This window comes from Xiphophorus maculatus, chromosome 22, assembly GCF_002775205.1.
Source record: "Xiphophorus maculatus strain JP 163 A chromosome 22, X_maculatus-5.0-male, whole genome shotgun sequence".
Taxonomy (NCBI): domain Eukaryota; kingdom Metazoa; phylum Chordata; class Actinopteri; order Cyprinodontiformes; family Poeciliidae; genus Xiphophorus; species Xiphophorus maculatus.
The window spans coordinates 29063445-29081510 of NC_036464.1; the positions used below are offsets into that span (position 1 = coordinate 29063445).

The window sequence follows — 18066 nt, forward strand, 5'->3', positions numbered from 1 at the left end:
AAGTCAATAATTCTTGATAGAAAACAGAACTAGTTCCACTTGCAGATTATTTCACATAAGTCATTTCTCCTGCTTTAAGAATCATTGACTTAAAACAGGCTTATGTATTTTGCTGAGAAGTTACTTGTAAGTTAGCCTTGTTTTAATTCAAGTGAACTAAAATATATGCACTAGAAATGAGTCAAATTGTTGATAAGATTTAGTCTTTTTGTAGTGCATTTACAAACATATATCACATAAAAGTATCACTTCCCTTTTTGGTGACACTGTAGATAACAGTATAAGTGTTGACATGTTATATACCTCTGACTCAGTCATGTAATTAATTTTATTTTATTATAATTGCTTATATTTATTGTTCTTCCATTTGCCTGTTGATTTCATGTTGATGCAAATCAATGTTTCTACTGAAGGACCAATAAAGGATCGTTCTATATTAATATAAAGTGTTTCGATACAAACATGGATATGGAGCATATAAAACATATTTACAGTGTAATGCAGGATCCGGTCCATTCAGCAGCAGCTCTGGACAGTTACTGTCCAGATGCTCCACCTCCATGCCAGTTTGAAAATTAGCCATCGTTAGCCTTCATGTACATCAAATGATTGATAAAATCATTTATTAAATACTTCGGGTGTTAACACGTAAACAGTCAGGTGTTCACTTCATCAAAATGAATTTTGTGACAGTAGATGTGGCCAACATTTACTTTATATATATATATATATATATAAACTATTTTTAAGGGTATTTCTGAATTTCTGAGCCGATCCCCATTTTTTATTGTTATTGCATTATTATATATATGTTTTTGTCTCAGTTTTTCTAATGGCTGTAAGTATAATACTCATAGATGTGCTTTAAAGAATATTAAATAATATATAAAAACATTTAACAGAACAATCTAACTATAACTATAACTGGGATAGGGGTTTGGGTGATGGAACTCTTTGGTAGGTTCTCAGTCAGCTGTTTGTCACTCAATCAGTCAAGTTCATTTGCATAGCACATTTCAGCAACAGGGCCGTTTACAACAAAAAACACAAAAGTACAAAGTCATAAAAACACGATAGTCAACAATTGAGAAAACCAGTAACAGTACATTTTGACAAATGTCATCGTTGAATTCATCAATGCACATCACATGTGTTGGTCAATGTTTTATTTATTATGGTTCAAAAACAACTCTAAAACAGGTGGGTTTTTAGCCTTGATTTAAAGCAATGCAGTGTTTGTGGTGCACAGAAGCCGAATGCTTCATCCATGTTTGGTGAAGCGCGATCCAGCAAATCCCACTTCCTTCCTGTGTTGGATGTTCTCAGTGTTCCTCATCCTATCAGTGGTCACTGCTGCTTGGATGGTGGGAACTCTTAAGTTGGAATGAAAGCTATTAGTCAGTATCTGGACCTGACATTAGATCGTGTTAGCGATGAGCTAATTGGTGTTGCAGAGTGAGCCAGGATACAAGTTCGCAGTACCCCAGCATCTACCAGTTCCCTCCTCGTCACCTTGGTGATGCTGCCTGGGAGAGATGAAGACATGTTTACATAAAGTGCAGAAAAAGTTGGGTATTCATGATGTCGGATCTTTTTTTGATTTGTTATACAGGGCAACACATTTCTGTTTTATGATTCAGCAACTAACAAATCACTACAATCAGTGAAATGTGTAGTAAAAACCCAGAGTAAATTAATTTGCCACTGTTGGATTGGTTTGAACAGGAAGCGTCCTCTGAAACCTAGGAACCAGTCTGAGAAATGGCTTCCACTCTTTCTGCTGCTCCAAGAAGGAGGAGGGTGATTAGGGGCTGATTAATCAATCAATCAGACAAGCTTTTAACTGGCTTACCAGTTAAAGTTTGTGGTGAGCCAGAAACTTTAACTGGACTCTTTCTGGATGTTGTGAAGCAGTGGCCAAAGGCCTCCACAGCCTAGTTAGAGATGATCTCTGAGTTCTGTTAGTGATTAAGATGCTGTTTATCGTTTCCTCTCTGTATCGTGTCGTGGGATGATTTCTACTGTGAAATGGCAATAAAGACATTTTAAACTCTACATTAAAATAAAAGGTGTTTCTCAGTTTTTACACACTACTTCTGTGTTTAAGTTCAGGTTTTGCTAACTATAATCAGAGAAGTATATATATTTCTTTTTTGGTTTGGGGTAATGTTATAAATTGTAAGAGGGTGCACTTTTTTCACAGGTCTGTTTTACTTTATAACGCAGGCTTTTTGTTTTTAGACATCTTTATGGTTAGCGGGAAATAATGATGAAGACAGATTTGTAGGCTGCCTGTTTGGATGTCAATAAATCAGTAAACTGATGCATTTGCCTGGCGTCTTCAGTTTTGGACATTTTAATTCAGTATGCCACATCACTACAAGAAACAATACAAGGTTGAGTTCAGGCAAAATAAGCATTTAATATTGATTCCCAGCAGGGTGGCTGGGGTTCTCTATTTACCAGACTGTTATGAACCTTCTAAAGAAATGACCTGCTTTGTCACTTAGTTTTAAGTTGACTTCGTTATTCGGATTTCTAAGCTTTATAAGGTTTTTCTATGATAAAATTGTTAAATAGTATAAATATCTCACAGTCAGTAAACACATCCACCCCTTCAAACGCTCTTAGGTCGGCGCGTCGTCTCCCGCTCAACCAACAGGCAAGTATTCCGCTCTCTGATTGGTCGTTTTCAAATGTATCGAGTGAGCTCATTGGTGCGTTTTAAAATGTCCCTGCGCTGCGGTTTATTCAAAAAGGTTTGTCAGCATTCCAGTAGCGACGGTCGGTTAATGAAGACAGAGCTGCTCGACAAAACGCTACGAAACTAGGTTTTTATCTTCGTTTTGTCATATTTACAAAGGAGTGACTGCCTTGTTTATCAGTTGGAGGCTAGACATGGACTTGTTGTTAGTAGGTCAGAAGTCCGAGAATGGTTTTAAAAGCGGAGAAAGGTTGTTCTTGTTACGGTTTAGCTTTGGGTAAGCTAACGGTAGGTAAGGAGGTGAAAAATGTCTGCATGGATGAACATGTTTGTAGTCGACGGTGAAGTCAGAATGTTGTTGTCGGATGAGTTAATTTAAACCTTTGAGCTACTGAAACGGTTTGTATCTGATGAGACATCCTGAAATCACTGGTATTTGCCTAAATGACACATTTTCCCTTTTCTTCAATGCAGTGATGGAGGATTATGTGAAAATAGAGAAGATTGGAGAAGGTTTGTATACATGTCTTATTTTTCTAAAAAAAAAAAAAAAGTAAAAGTTTACATTTGTCATATCAGAGTGTCAGAGTTGAACTGCTGTCCTTAAAGACAGTCAGACTATCTGGTGTTAAATCACTAACCACTGTTGGTAAGTCGGGCAGAAAATCCCTCTGGTTTATCAGAAGGACCTTCTGTTAAGGCCTGTCATGTTAACAAATTTTGCTGGACAATAAATTGTCCTAGAAGTTATTGGGATAAACAATATTGTTTTGAGACCATTTTCAAGTAATATAATTGCATAATAATGCAAGAACACATTCTCAAAGATCAATAAACTTTCATTTCTAAAGAACATTTCACACTGAAACTGGCAGACATTGTGGTGGGCACAGTTCTGCTAATAACCGAGCAAATTAGTGTTTTTGCTAACTTTGGAAATAATTTGGTGACAAATAAAGATATTTGATCTGCCTTATTGCTGAAATGTGTTGTCCAATTAAACTTGATTGATTGAAACATTTAAATATCCAAAATAAATAAATACAACAGAAACGACAATTAAAATGAATCATGAAGTCTGTGTAAACAATGTCACCTTCAAAAAAAAAGGGCTAGTTGAGACCAAAGCACCAGAGTGATGACTTTTGTCATCTAATTTTTGGCAGAAAGAGAGATTAGAGAGAAGCAATATATCATGCAAATGGGAATTGTCTGTTTTAATTTATTATGCGATTATTTGATTCATTGCGACTGTCCTCGTTGCAAGTGACACAAAGTGTTTCCATCTGATTCATCCGACTGGATTTATATGCTTCATAAAATCTCAATGCAGCGTTTCCCCCAGTGTATTATAAGCCTGGCAGGCCACCAGGCTTTACTTGTGCCCCCACCAGGCTAAGCATTGCTTATTTATTTAAGTCTTTTTAAAATGTTAGCATTTTTTAAGACTTTCTAGTTGGTATTCAGGTATTAATCTTCTAATCTTTCAATAACACATAATTGTCAAGTGATATTTTCAAATTTCCTGTCAATTAAAAAAAAATTAACTCAAAAACACCATGAATGACTGCCCTAGCACCAAACAACCAGGCTTAGCAAGTTACTGGGGGAAACCTTGAACATGCAATCAGATCTTGTCAGGAAAAGCAATAATTGACTTGTTTTGATCAATAGAATTTGAATTTCGATCAGAGACCAGGCCTGTGTGTGACTGTTTCTTGTCTTTTGTTTTCCAGGGACCTATGGGGTGGTGTATAAGGGCAGACATAAGTCCACAGGACAAGTTGTGGCTATGAAGAAAATCCGTCTGGAGAGCGAGGAGGAGGGAGTTCCCAGCACCGCTGTCAGAGAGGTGTCTCTGCTGCAGGAGCTCAGACACCCCAACGTTGTACGGTACGCCGCCTGCAGCTGGACGGGGTGGAGGGAGGATGTGACCGCTGTGGGGGATGTGGGGCGGTGTCACTGGGTCACCTCTTCAGATGCCAACATGGCTCAGATTCATCACTCAAATGTTAATGGAGTTACAGCGTCTTCTACAAATTCTTCATAAGGTTAATTATGCAGCTTAACAGACTCTGCCAGAGGAGGTTGGTACACAATGAAGCTCAGCATCAGCAAAAAGCTGCTTTATTGGTTCACTGAGTTCTAGGTTCAAATCTGACATCCTGCCAGCAGAGCAGAGTTTCCACAGGGCCACAGACGGTTTCTGCTCTGGATATTTGTTTTGTTTACAGAGACATCATAATTCATTTTGTTTGTTGTTTTCTGTTTGTTTATTTTGGATATTTAAATGTCTTCCAGTGTTAAATGTTCATTAGAATTGAAAGTTTATTGATATTTGAGGATGTGTTCTTGCATTGATATGCCATTAGTATTGTACTACATGAAAATGGGCTCCAACAGCAATATTATAGTTTGTTGCAATAATTTCAATAATTCATTTCTAATAATAGAATTATTCTAATAATTTCTGGGAGAATTTATTGTGACAGGCCTACACATAACTGTTTTATTAGTGAGGAATACCTTTAGTAAAATACATTTAAACTTCAAAGGTATTAGTTTATTTAACCTCTGTTTAAAAAAAAAAAAAAGTATAAAAGTTGATTTTTAATAATTCTGATTATCTCACTGTTGACATGAGAACAAATAGAATTCCTGAGCTGAAGTTTGGCACAAACCCAGGTTCAACTTTGTGTGTGTGTACACACAGACTCCTGGACGTCCTGATGCAGGAGTCTCGTCTCTACCTCATCTTTGAGTTCTTGTCCATGGACCTGAAGAAGTACCTGGACTCCATCCCGTCTGGCCAGTACATGGACCCCATGCTGGTCAAGGTACGTCCTGACAGGCTGACCACAGTCTGCTGTCAGTGACGCGTCTTCCTGATTGTTTGCATCTCCCTGTCGGGTTTTCCCCAGAGCTACCTTTACCAGATCCTGGAGGGAATCTACTTCTGCCACTGTCGCCGGGTTCTCCACCGGGACCTGAAACCCCAGAACCTCCTGATCGACAACAAGGGCGTGATCAAACTGGCGGACTTTGGCTTGGCCCGGGCCTTTGGTGTACCGGTCAGGGTCTATACCCACGAGGTGAGACGCGTCGAGCGAACTGGACCCACTCTGCCTGTCCGAGGGTTTTTCTCTGATCGTAAACTGTGTGCTTCCAGGTCGTGACCCTTTGGTATCGGGCTCCAGAGGTCCTGCTGGGCTCTCCCAGGTACTCCACCCCTGTGGATGTTTGGAGCACCGGAACAATCTTCGCTGAGCTCGCCACCAAGAAGCCGCTTTTCCACGGAGACTCTGAGATCGACCAGCTCTTCAGGATCTTCAGGTCATTCAACAGGGAAACTGAACAAACAAACTAGAGCTGAGTGATACATTGATTTTATTGATTCACTCAATTTTCATCTTTTTGAGGATTTAATTTTGGGAAGTTTGTTTTTTTTCTCCCACACAAATGCTTTTCTTGGGTTCCCATAGTTCTGAGTGATTTGAGTTTTACAGCTGCTATTTATTTGGACTTTGAATTCAGGTCAACTCTACGACAAAATATTAGGGCCAAGCTGAGATTTATTTATTTATTTTTAAATTAAGAGCATAAAGTCATAATACTAGAAGACTAAAGTAGTAATTTTATGAGAACTCCAACACAAAAAATAACAGAAAATTAAAATGAGCAATGTTAAGCATCTTCTGACATTAGACTTTAGGAAGTCAAAAAAAGTCAAAACAACTTTTTCTTGTAAAATTGCCTCTCTTTTTTCCTGTCAGTGTTATGACTATATTCTCATAATTAAACAAAACTTCTCAAAGGGTCTCATTGTACAACTCCCAGAAGGAATGACTGAAACAAGTCACTTTTTGAAACTATTTTCTGCCATTTGGATTTACTATTTATTTATTTATTAACATATATTTATCTCTTCTTTTTTTTTCAGGGAAAAAATAGCTGGGGGAAAAAAAATCCAATGTTATTTTTAAGCCCTAGAAATGACTGCAGGTCAAATAAAATGCTAACTCACACGAGCAGCTGGAAAGCGTGTTTTAGAGTAAAATTATGAACAACTCTTGATATTATTGATCAATTTTCAGTTGCATTTTCTCTTCAGAACGCTGGGTACTCCGAATAATGATGTTTGGCCTGATGTGGAGAACCTGCCTGACTACAAAAGCACTTTCCCTAAATGGAAGGGAGGAAACCTGTCGTCGATGGTGAAGAACCTGGATAAGAACGGCCTGGACCTGCTGGCGGTGAGGGCAATGGATCCTCTACACACACACACACTGCACACACTCCTGTTCAAATTTCAACTTGTTCCCTCTAAAAAAAAAAAATGAGAGTATGATAAATGATTTCAGTGCTTTTTGTGCGACACGCATCCTGGATAATTCAAGTGAAATACAAGCCAAGCTGCAGTTAGAGGTGTTCAGTACTGATTCAATGATATCAGAGTTGTTTAGGATTTTCCCCAGAGCTTCTTCTCTGATAAACACATCGTCTGTTTCCTCTTGGATGATACTTGATTCCATTCCATCTTAGAAAATATAATGCCTAAAACTTATGTGGTCAAAATACTCAGTTGCCTAATGATTGTACACACAGTGAAGGGCTCTATTGCACTCTCACCTGTCCAGAGAGTAGCATGTCTGCAGACAGTGGCAGTGTAGTTGCTCATAGGTCTGTCACAATAAATCAATTAAATGCATAATAAATTAAACAAGCTCAATTCACATTTGCATAATTTATTATTTTTCTCTTTTCTACCAAAAACTAGATGATAAAAGTCTTGAGTCTGGTGCTTTGGTCTCAACTAGACTCATTCTTTGAAGGAGAATTTTGTTTAGAGGCTTCATAGTTCATTGTATTTATTGTTTCTGTTCTTTTATTTATTTTGGATATTTAAAACCGTGTTAAATGTTCATTAGAATTTAAAGTTCATTGATCTTTGATGTGTTCTTGCATTGTTAAACCATTACATTGCTTGAAAATGGTCTCAAAGCAGCAATATTATTGTTTATTGCGATAACTTTTGGGATAATTTATCATCCAGCAAAATTTGTTATTGTGACAGGCCAAGTTGGTCAGTCCGGTTGTTAGCTGGACAATCAAATGTTTACAGCAGAGAATCTTCTGGATGCTGCTACAGTCTCGCAGTTCTAATTTAGCATAAGTAACATGAACTCATTGGAGTGCTTGGACAAGCAGTTATCCACTGTTTGTGTGGTACGAAGTTCAGTTAGAACATGAATCCAGTTAAAGACAGAAGAAAAAACTCGTTTAGGGAGAGGAATGAACATAAAGCCAAAGTCCACAGTGAGGTATCTGCTGTCAGCTGTCCTCATCTACCTGAATCCTAATGTTACCCTCCATGTCTGTTTTCTCCTCTGACAGAAAATGTTGATCTACAATCCACCAAAGAGGATCTCTGCCCGGGAGGCCCTGACCCATCCGTACTTCGATGACCTGGACAAATCCACTCTGCCAGCTGCTAACATCAGCAACATGTAGAGCCTCCATAGAAACACATTGATGCCCTCTGTGAACTAATAACCTGTAAATACTTGTATGTTTGTGTGGGATTTGTTGCAGACCTAAAGTTTCTAATATCTCAATAAAAATGCACCTTCTGTGATTTTCTCCAATGTTTTTATTTTTGTCTAATAACTGAAATAGTTCTTTAAAAAAAATCCCTTGTGGGTCAAATTGTACTTCTGTTAGGCTCCACCAGAGTCTATGGAAATACCTGACCTTGAGTTGACTCTGACTTGAACTCTTATTTATTTTAGAATATCTGCAAAATCACCAAATGATCCAAGACTGTTTTTATGCTGCTTGTTAAAGAGCAGATTTTGTTCCCCTTAAAGTTAGATTTCCTTCAGTTAAGCCAAAACTGATTAATACCTGACTGACTGACTTAAAGTGAAAATAAACTTGTGATTTCATTGCAAGTGGAAAAACTTGCAATGAAGTTTTTGCAACTGGCTGGGTCTGAGTGACCCAGCCAGAATCCTGATGAGAATCTGGAGTCAGCAGATTAGATGATTGTAAAGAGGCTTTTCAGCCAATTGCCAAAGATAAATCAGTGAATTTGCTGTTAGGCTGATTGATATAATGTAATTTTTCCCTTCTAAGTGGGGTAGAAATGGCATTTTTGTATAATTAACCTTTTATTTTTGTTAAATTGGTACCTTAGCCTCTGAGCAATTCTGTTTCCTATCAAATGTCTCAATTCAGCGAAAAGAATAAAGTCTGCCGAGTGTATGAATAATTTTGGGTTGAAATCATAAACACCAAAGTTTGTGGTTTAATGTGATAAAATATAAAATAGGTGTAAAACTATGGTGTACTGCTTTTTCGTTGAAAGTTATGAGTGATTCAAGGCAGTGCAGTTAGGAAACAGGCTGATTTCAGAGAGATATTTTTTCTTTATTGATACAAATGTTGAAATTCTAGTTACAAGAAGTTCCACCATTAAAAATAAAAAATTAACGCATGTTTGAGCATCTTGTCCCTCTAATCGTTTTCATCAGCATCGTCCAGCAGAAACTCGCTGATCTGCTCTTTCATTGCAGACCTGCAAAAGATGAAGGTGAGAACTGTTCTGTGTACACAAGTAAATCGGCTAAAGGTCTTAGTTCATTAGCAGCTTCATAAACTGGATTACATTTCCTAATGATGTGTAGAATAAAGCAATAACAATGCAGCCAAGATACTGTTATGCAGAATGTTCAGATGGATATTCATTTATTTGTTAAAAGGATTATTAATTCAATAAGTGTACTTTATAATAATTACTATATTAGTAATTACTAGCTGAAATAATGTTCCACTTACCAGATCGTCAATAAAACTAACCTGGGACTAGAACTTCTGTCTTGGTCTTACTGGATCTCAGTGATCACAATGTACTGATTAAAAGGCTGGAAAATGGTTCAGGTTGTCTGATGCTACACTGGTTTAAATCCAATTTGGCAGGAATTATTTTTGAGTCAATAGTTAAATATAAATCTGGGGTTTCTCAAGGGTGTATTACCCAGGCCACTTATTCAATTGATATGATTCCACTAACTAAGATTATAAAGTGCTATAACATCTTAAACCACATGTATGCTGATGTAGTAGCACACAATGTGGTAGGAGACACAGAGTTTAGATCTCTGTGCATCCAAAGGACTCCTCTATATTCATCGAGTCAGTTTATCAGGTATGAACCATGTAGACCTGAACAGTCAGTGTTCCCAGAACCAGAATTAAACCTTTAGTTTCTCTGCTTCTCCGCTCTGGAACAAACCTGAGATCTGGAGAGACTGTTGATTCCTTTCAATCAGATTCCGGACTGAAAACATTTTTTGAGTCCTGCAGTTCACCATCAAACAGTCTGAATACTGAACAGTTTGCCTGATTGCTGATGAGTGACTGAAGTGTGGGATTAAAGTAGGCCAGATAAAACATTTGATCATCTTGTACCAAGTGTGAAGGCTGAATGTCTCACCGGTTTTGTCTCCTCTGAACCTCTGACAGGACATACTGAGGGAGATGAGTGACTGAAGACTGTGAGGAAAACAGAAAAGAAAATGGACTGAAAAAAAGACTGGAACACTTTTACATTAATTATACATTATACATTAATGTATCATTCTGAAAATCTTGGTACTTCATGAAAATCCTCCTTCCTGCATAGAAATGAGAAACAGAGACCAGACCAGCATATTTCTGGATCTTTAGTTATTAATAATAATAATAATAATTTTTACTTTATTCATCCCAGCAGGGAAATTATTTCGCAGTTACAGCACACGACAGGAGCTGTGTCTGCAGGCAGCCAGCTGAGCCGGCGCCATTTTTTGAAGGAGGACATGCGGCAGAGGTCGTTGGGACCGGGAGTCGAACCCGCGACGTCCGCGGGTCTAAGGCCTCCAAACGTGGGGCGTGCTAACCCGCTGCGCCACCACAGCACACTGGGTGGCGCACACTGTATTATAAGCCTGGCGGGCCTCCAGGCTGAGCATCGTTTGTTTGTTTTAAATAGGATTTTTTTATACACCAGTAACGGTGACAGTAAAGACGGATTAAGCTAAACTTATAGCTAGTTATGTAGTGTCTGTGGCTCAGTGGGTAGAGTAGTCGTCTTGTAATCGGAAGGTTGTAGTCAGGGGCAAGTTAAGTGCCTTGCCCCTGGGCAAGGCACTTAACACCAAGTTGTCTACCAGTCTGCACATGACTGAAAATGTGCTGTCTGAGTTCAGACCATTTACTACACAGTTGACTCCTTCAACTGGGCTTTAGATGGTGAGAATCAATTGCCCCGTCCCCTTAATGTTATTATTCACCTCCAAATTTTTGTAACTTAACATTTCTTAATACTTACTGACCCTACCACCTCTACCACCAGGCTTGGCAAGTTTTCTGGGGGAAACTTTGGAAAAGTACAATCCCCATTTGGTTCACCAATTAGGAGACAGAGAGGACCAAACAGAACTTCCATCAGGTTCCTTCACTTGTGGGACAGTTTCCACTCACCATGTCTCTGACAGTCCGTCTGCAGCTGTAGCACAGCAGGCTCCTCAGCTCAGCGGCCTCATGGTCCCTGGAAGACAAAGAGCTCAGAGGAGGGCAGCACAGAACTTGTTCTGGTTCTCCTAAAGTGTCGTAAACTGCCTCGTCCCTGTCCTTCAACAACCTGGACAGGCTGAGAGAACGGGACAGAGACCTGGTTCTGCATCCAAGGTGTTCCTCCTGTCCTGGTGGTCAGATTTTAGTAAATAACAATCAACTCTTACCTTGAAGACCTGCAGCAGTCACTAGCCCCTTCTGCCCCCCCACAGGGTCTTTCAGAGGAGCAACACTGTCCAACAGTAGAAGGTGGTTCTGGTTTCACTGAAACTGTTGGAAAGAAGGAAACACACTCTATTAGTCATAGAGTATATTTTTCATATTAGTCATAGGACTGATCTAACTGCTCCCCAGAAGACACACAACACCAGAAATGACACCTGCTCTACAATCAGTAAGAGGATCTAAGGTGATCCTGATGGATTACTGCACCTGAGCTCCGAGAGAGCTGCTCTGAAATCAGCGTGGCCTGGAGCGCTGAAGCCTCTTCTGAAAATCAGGAGAAAACACAAACTTCACTGATTGTCAGCGGAGAGCCAGAGCTCCGTATGGAACCTGGAAACAGCGTCATTCTCAAGTTAAAGACGAACGTTTCTTATCTGGTTACGTGGCTCTGAATGCACAGAAATGAGGTGTGTGTAACGTCAAGTCCAGGAGTTACGGCCAAGCTCAAAATTACACATACAGACAAATTTAGATGTAGAACAATTTTCATTCGGCCAGTGGTGACCAGCGCCATCAGTGAAACCCATCACTTCCTATCAGAAACAACGTGAGAGAAGGATCTGTTTGGAACAAAAGCCTCTGTTTTTATTTACAGAACCACTCTGCGGATGTCACTGAGCGGCAGAAGAACCGCAGAGAGGAATGAAACGATCTGCCGGAAGAAGCTGGAGTTGCTGCCAAAGTATTAAGCAAAGGCTGAGTACTTGTGGACATGTCATTACTTCTGCCTTTTCATCCTGCTGTTTTGAGTTGATTTCTTTCCTCTGGGATGAACATTAAACATCTACATCAGACAGCATGGATATTGATTTGAACAAAGGTATATAGACATGATGTTCAAGCTGAGCCTCAAGTCCGCCAGTGGTTCCATGTGAGCACCTGATCCCCAAAATGTCTGAGCATGCCACTGCTCTGCAGAGCAAGATGTAAAAAGTTACAGTGATAACGGAAGACATGCTGCTGCTGTGACTCACCGGCAGCGGTGTCCAGGCCACACACACACAGCACACACCGCTCGGCGTCCTCGGCGGCGGAGGAGCTCCCGCCTGCCGTCTGCAGCTTCTCCCCGGTCCTGAAAACACGAAGGGTTAAAAGGTCAAGCTGCGATGCCGCCTTAACCAGTCCAGATGTTGCTCCGTTTGTGTTCTCTCAGCAATGAGACGTTTCAGCTGAGCTGTCTGTCGTTCTCTGCTCTTCTTCACACACTTCACTGCCAAAAGTACGAACCTCAGAGCTCCTCCAACGCCCACAGGTGATTCGCTTGTTTTAGTCCGTGATTTCATAACACTGGTTAAGGAAATACTAGTTACAAGACATTTTTTCCACTGTTATGAGTGAAATATTAGTAAATTACAGATTTGAAAAATGCTCCTGAACTTTGCTGAAAAGTTACTTGTAAGTTAGTTTTGTTTGACTTGAAGATATTTGGACTAGAAACTAGACCAGAAATACTCGGTGAGATTTAGTGTTTTCGCAGTGCAGCGATGCTGGACCTCCGTCCAGACTGACCGGTAGATTGTGCTGACAGTGGAGGGGAAGTCAGCCTGCAGCTTGGTGACGAAGCTCTGGGTCAGGCGCTGGATGCTGGCCTTGTCTGGCGTCTGGGAGGGAAGAACATGTCTGCCTCAGATAATCGGGACAGAAACAGAGCCGTCCTGTTCTGAAGCAAAAAGAGGAGAGCGACGGTGATCAGACGGTACCTCACCTTTGTGTCCAGGTTTGGAACGACAACGGATGGAATCTTGAACATATGATTGTAGTAAGCTATTTCTTTAGCTGAGTATTCCCTCATGGGTCTCACTACTGTTACATCACCGTATCTGCAGTCAGAGAAGCCCTGGGAAAAAAAACAAAATCAGATATGTTCCATCTAAAGTGGTCCGATAGTGGTCCGGTACTCACCGTGTCCTGGGCCAGCTGGGCTCCTCTGCCCAGTGAGATACTGGTGAGCAGCTTCACAGCCAGTCTGGTGCAGCTGTCTCCCAGCATGAGCTTACTGTAGCCTCTGGTCCGAGCCGTGTGCACCAGCAGGTGCTGCCTTTAGGAGGAAAGTCAGTCAGTCAGTCAGCCAGTCAGGATGGATGATTGATGCTTCAACAAATGGAGGACAGAGAACGGGACGTGGAGTTGCTGCACGATCCGCAACATCAGCTAATCTGCGCAGTAGCTAATAGAAATACATCCAGGGGGTATTTTTATTGATTGTTTTTTTTACATTTTTGTATGCCACTAATTGTAAAAAATAATGAAGGATTTAGACCGTTTTCACACCTGATAGTCTGGTAGACTCAGTTTGACTGGGAACCAAAACTGTACGATTAATTGCAGCTAACAAAGCCAGCCAGCGGCCCCCAAACTCACCGTTTCATTTTATTTTGCAGTGATGGATTGCAAATGTTTAGCACATTTTACACAAATGTTCCAAATTTGAAAAACAAAAGATATTAAACTTGCTAACTTGTTTACTGTAAATTCCGTCTGTCTGCAGATGTTCCTTTCAAATAGTTCAATTCGTATGCCACAGTTAAATATCACTCCGCATTTCAAAATGATAATTAATTAGAGCATCATAAGGTTCAAATCAATAGCCATAATAACACAGACATAATGTCATCTAATTACAAATTACTAATAATAGTAGGTATACAGTATAGCCTAGGACTAATGAAATATCTGCTTTTGACATGTTGCTATGGGGGCCTCGAATTAAAATCAGATTAGGGCCCCAAAAAGTCTTGGGTCTGTCCTGATCCCAGTTGCCCACTGACTTATAATCTTTGAACTAAATAATGACAGTTATTATTCAGTCAAGACAATAACAACATTTTCTAGGAAAATAAGCCATCTTATAACAAGTAATATTTTAATTAACATAAACATGCTACACTTTGCTGATGTATGTTTTAAGAATAATCCAGGAGAATTCCAGGTGATCCAACCTGAGCGTGTTCAGCAGGTCTTGTTTGGCTGTCAGGGTTTGAGCCGAGCCAATCAGCTGCTGCAGCAGCCGTGTGTGTGACTCCTGAACAGCAGGCGGCGACACACCCTCCTGCTCCTCAGCCTTTCCATCGCTGCCGCTGCCGCCACTCTGCAGGAAGAGATCCACAGCTGCTTTGTAGCCGGAGCCTGGTTGGTCTGACGGCGGTGAGGGAGTCAGGACAGATCCAGGGAGATCCAGAACCTGGAAGAAGGGATGAAAACGCAGAAACTAAAGAGACTTCACAATTTATTTTATTTGTTGTTTCTGTTGCTTTGTTTATTTATTTTGGATATTTAAAATGTCCTCCAGTTCCATTGTTAAATGTTCGTTAGAATTTAAAGTTTATTGATCTTTGAGAATGTGTTCCTGCATTATTAAGCCATTACCATTATATTACTTGAAAATGGTCTCCAAACAACAATATCATCATTTATTGCAACTACTGGGGCAATTTAATGTCCAGCAAAATTTGTTATGGTGACAGGCCTATCTGTAACCGTGGAAACAGGTCTGTCCCTGCGCTCATTCTGACCTGCTCCAAAGGAAGGATGTAGAAGGGGAAACCGGTTGACCTGAACATATCACACAGCTCAGATGTTGCTTTCTGTCTCATCTCTTTACGCTGGCCAAGAGCGCCACCCTCTGAAAACACACACACACACACACACACACACACACACACACACACACGCACACACACGCCCAAAGAAGATGAGTCTAACAGATTTCCTTCAGCCAGAGAGGAAATAACCGGAGTTACAGAAATGATTTCATTTACCATCGATGTAAACGATCCCAGGGAGGAAGCGCAGCTTTTTATGAGCGTTCTGACTCACACCCTGAGAGGGAGACACAGCATGACATGAACACACAGGTTACACACTTCAGTTTTTCACCTAAAACAGGAAAAATGTTTCAACGTTTTAAGTGAAGAAATCTCCCAGTGGAACAATTTTTTTTAATCTACATTTAATAATTATTGACTTAAAACAAACTCCTATGTCTTGCTGAAAAGTTACTGACTTTGTTTTATTTCAAGTATGCTAAAATATTTGCAGTAGAACTAGATAAAGATTCTTGGTAAGATTTAGTGTTTTTGCAGTGTAGTGACAGGTTCATGTTGAGTCTGGAGCATGCATGGGGCCAGGACTATACATGAAGAGATCTGTCTGCAAACGCCTCCTGCCGACCTTTTCACTCTGGAACTGGTTTCTGGAAAACAGCATTTCAGGGACGCTAAAATGCTGGGTTCATGTCGATGCAAACCTGGAATAATAATAATAATAAAAAACTAATCCAGTCAGAGCCTAAAACCCCTGCGCTGACAGGACAGTGAAGAGCGGCCGGATGCTACGATACGACCAGGTTTCACCCAGACAAACCCAGGACCATGTGAGGGGAAAAGGCTGAATGACACGTTCACACCTCTTGGACTTGGCTGAGCATTGAGCAGGAAGAAGGACCCCCGGAGACCGCCAGCAGCACCTGCAGACAGAGGAGACGCTCAGAGACACGACTTCCACTGAACTCACCACTACAGCTGCCAGAACAGTTTCCAGCTCAGTTTGGACCGACTCGGTTCTGCTGGTACCTCCAGATGTGAGAGGAGGCCTTATAGTTTTATGCATGACTAGGGAACATTTTCTATATCTCTCATCATCCTCGATGTTGTTGCATATTTATAGAAGCTAAACATAAAATTGGAACTAATTAGCATATGTGTGTTATAGTTGTTAGAAAACCTGACTCAGCAGGTCTGACCTCAGCCAGTTAAAACCTAATCGCTGCCTTCGTGCCATTTTCTTTTTCCAAAGTCTTTTGGTGGATGGAATGCCTGAATAACAATTCTGGTTTTTAATCATAATAATAATAATAATAATAACATCTTCTTGACTAAATAGAAGAGCTGGATTTAAAACCATCCAAGTCGAGATGAGCAGGATGCAGTGACCTCCTCACTTTCTCTCCAGGGAAGATGACCCGGGTCTTGCCCAGCATGGCTCTGAACTTGTGGATGAAGCTCTCTCTGAAACAGTTCCTAGGAAACAAACAGAATGAGAGAAAAAGACAGGAAGCACAACAATTTCAAAGCTTTTCTCATTGATACGAGCAACATCCGTCTTATAGATTCTAATTATTATGACAAACGGCTGCAGATTAAATCATTTGCAGTGATTCAAACGGCATCACTTACTCCCAGTCTTATATAAATCTGGTTTTCACTGTACTACAGTGGCTGAGTGATGCTGCTGTGTGCAGTGACTCCTGATCAGTGTCATGTCCTACCTGCAGTATGAATCTCCTGCTCTGATGACCACAGCTGCCAGCTCCTCTTTGCATTTGACACATTTTTTCGAAGCACTAACAGCGGAGAGAAAAACTGTGTTTGGTTAAAGAAGTTACATAATAAAATGCTTTAGAAACACGCTAAAATACCATACAGAGTGGAACAGATAATACATCAAATTAATGATCCATCTTTTTACCATTTGTCTTTGTATTCACTTTGTAATGTCAGTCACAGTTTCTGAAAATTATATATCAGACAGAGATTTAAAGAGGCACGGCAAAAGCAAATGAGGTGGATTAGCAGTCAGTTATCAGACTGAGTCATCCAGGGTTTGTTCCTGTGAGATCCTGAATTAAATGTTTTGGCATAATTACCTAATAACTTTACTCTCCTGACTACAACGTCTGATACTAATATTTCTAACTTCAGCCAAAGATGACCTGAGAAAATATAAACAATATTTATTTCGTTTAGGAACAAAAAGACATGACAGAAGTCTAAACAAGAAGAAATCCACAGGGGGTAAACAACTTTTTCCCAGCCCTTGAACAAATATATCGTTGTCATCACAACAATCTGGAGACACATTAGTGTCACTGCCAGAAACTTTCCTGTTGGTCCTTTTAGAGTAAATGGTTGCAGCTCCTTTCACCACATTATAGTTCCTGTCCGTTCGAAAACATCTTACTCATTTCATAAAGTTCTGCTGCTTCGCTGAAAAGCCAAACAGCTTCTTTAAATACCAGCATTTTCTGTGCGGTGTCCTCCAGGCGCGTGGAGGTTTATGCCGCTCACCTGGGCGTATCCACGCGCTCCAGCTGCTCGTGGTACTCTTCTTCCACCTGACACATCGCAGCTCGGATGGACGTGTTTCCAGCTCGGGAGAACGAGCCGTGAGTTCCTCCAGTGATCCGAGCAGCTCGTTCTGTTTTAGTTGGGATGTTTACAAACCACCACAGCTCCAACTAACCTTCTCCTCTTTCTTCTTCTGTTAGTTTTCCTCAAGATTGTAAACCAGCTCGTGGTGCAATACCACCACCTAGTGGACTTCAGGGTGAGGCAGGAGGTGGATATAAATAAAGGCGTACCATATGCTCCTGTTTTCCATATGCACCCGCTGCTAATACACAACCATGATTTTTATATGTCTTTTCTAAAAGTATTTAAATCAGTGTCATGTTTGTTCCTTTTCTGTATTAAGTGGTCCTTTATTTTGTTAGTAAAGGCAGAGGGATGTTTTGAAGCAAAATA

General features: G+C 40.4%; 2 protein-coding genes across 3 annotated transcripts; one reads left to right on the plus strand and one right to left on the minus strand.

Moving 5' to 3' along the window:
* The first annotated feature begins 2753 nt into the window (after nucleotides 1–2753).
* Nucleotides 2754–8339, plus strand: cdk1 (cyclin dependent kinase 1). Its single transcript, XM_014473715.2, has 8 exons — nucleotides 2754–2831; nucleotides 3179–3217; nucleotides 4441–4597; nucleotides 5418–5541; nucleotides 5626–5796; nucleotides 5874–6037; nucleotides 6816–6957; nucleotides 8099–8339. Exons 2-8 carry the CDS (start codon nucleotides 3181–3183, stop codon nucleotides 8213–8215), a joined length of 912 nt encoding a protein of 303 aa, XP_014329201.1. The 5' UTR covers nucleotides 2754–2831; nucleotides 3179–3180; the 3' UTR covers nucleotides 8216–8339.
* A 773-nt stretch (nucleotides 8340–9112) lies between these two features.
* On the minus strand, nucleotides 9113–17812 carry ctu2 (cytosolic thiouridylase subunit 2). Of its 2 annotated transcripts, none has more exons than XM_005812094.3 (16): nucleotides 17611–17812; nucleotides 16812–16886; nucleotides 16485–16563; nucleotides 15951–16010; nucleotides 15304–15364; nucleotides 15058–15167; nucleotides 14485–14726; nucleotides 13448–13583; nucleotides 13251–13382; nucleotides 13055–13146; nucleotides 12520–12617; nucleotides 11753–11809; nucleotides 11488–11590; nucleotides 11228–11294; nucleotides 10200–10258; nucleotides 9113–9281 (listed from the first exon to the last, which is right to left on the minus strand). In XM_005812094.3, exons 1-16 carry the CDS (start codon nucleotides 17664–17666, stop codon nucleotides 9221–9223), a joined length of 1488 nt encoding a protein of 495 aa, XP_005812151.1. In that variant the 5' UTR covers nucleotides 17667–17812; the 3' UTR covers nucleotides 9113–9220. The 2 variants fall into 2 exon arrangements, with proteins under 2 accessions (XP_005812151.1, XP_023183554.1); XM_023327786.1 differs by having other exon boundaries at nucleotides 16477–16563.
* Nucleotides 17813–18066: the final 254 nt, after the last annotated feature.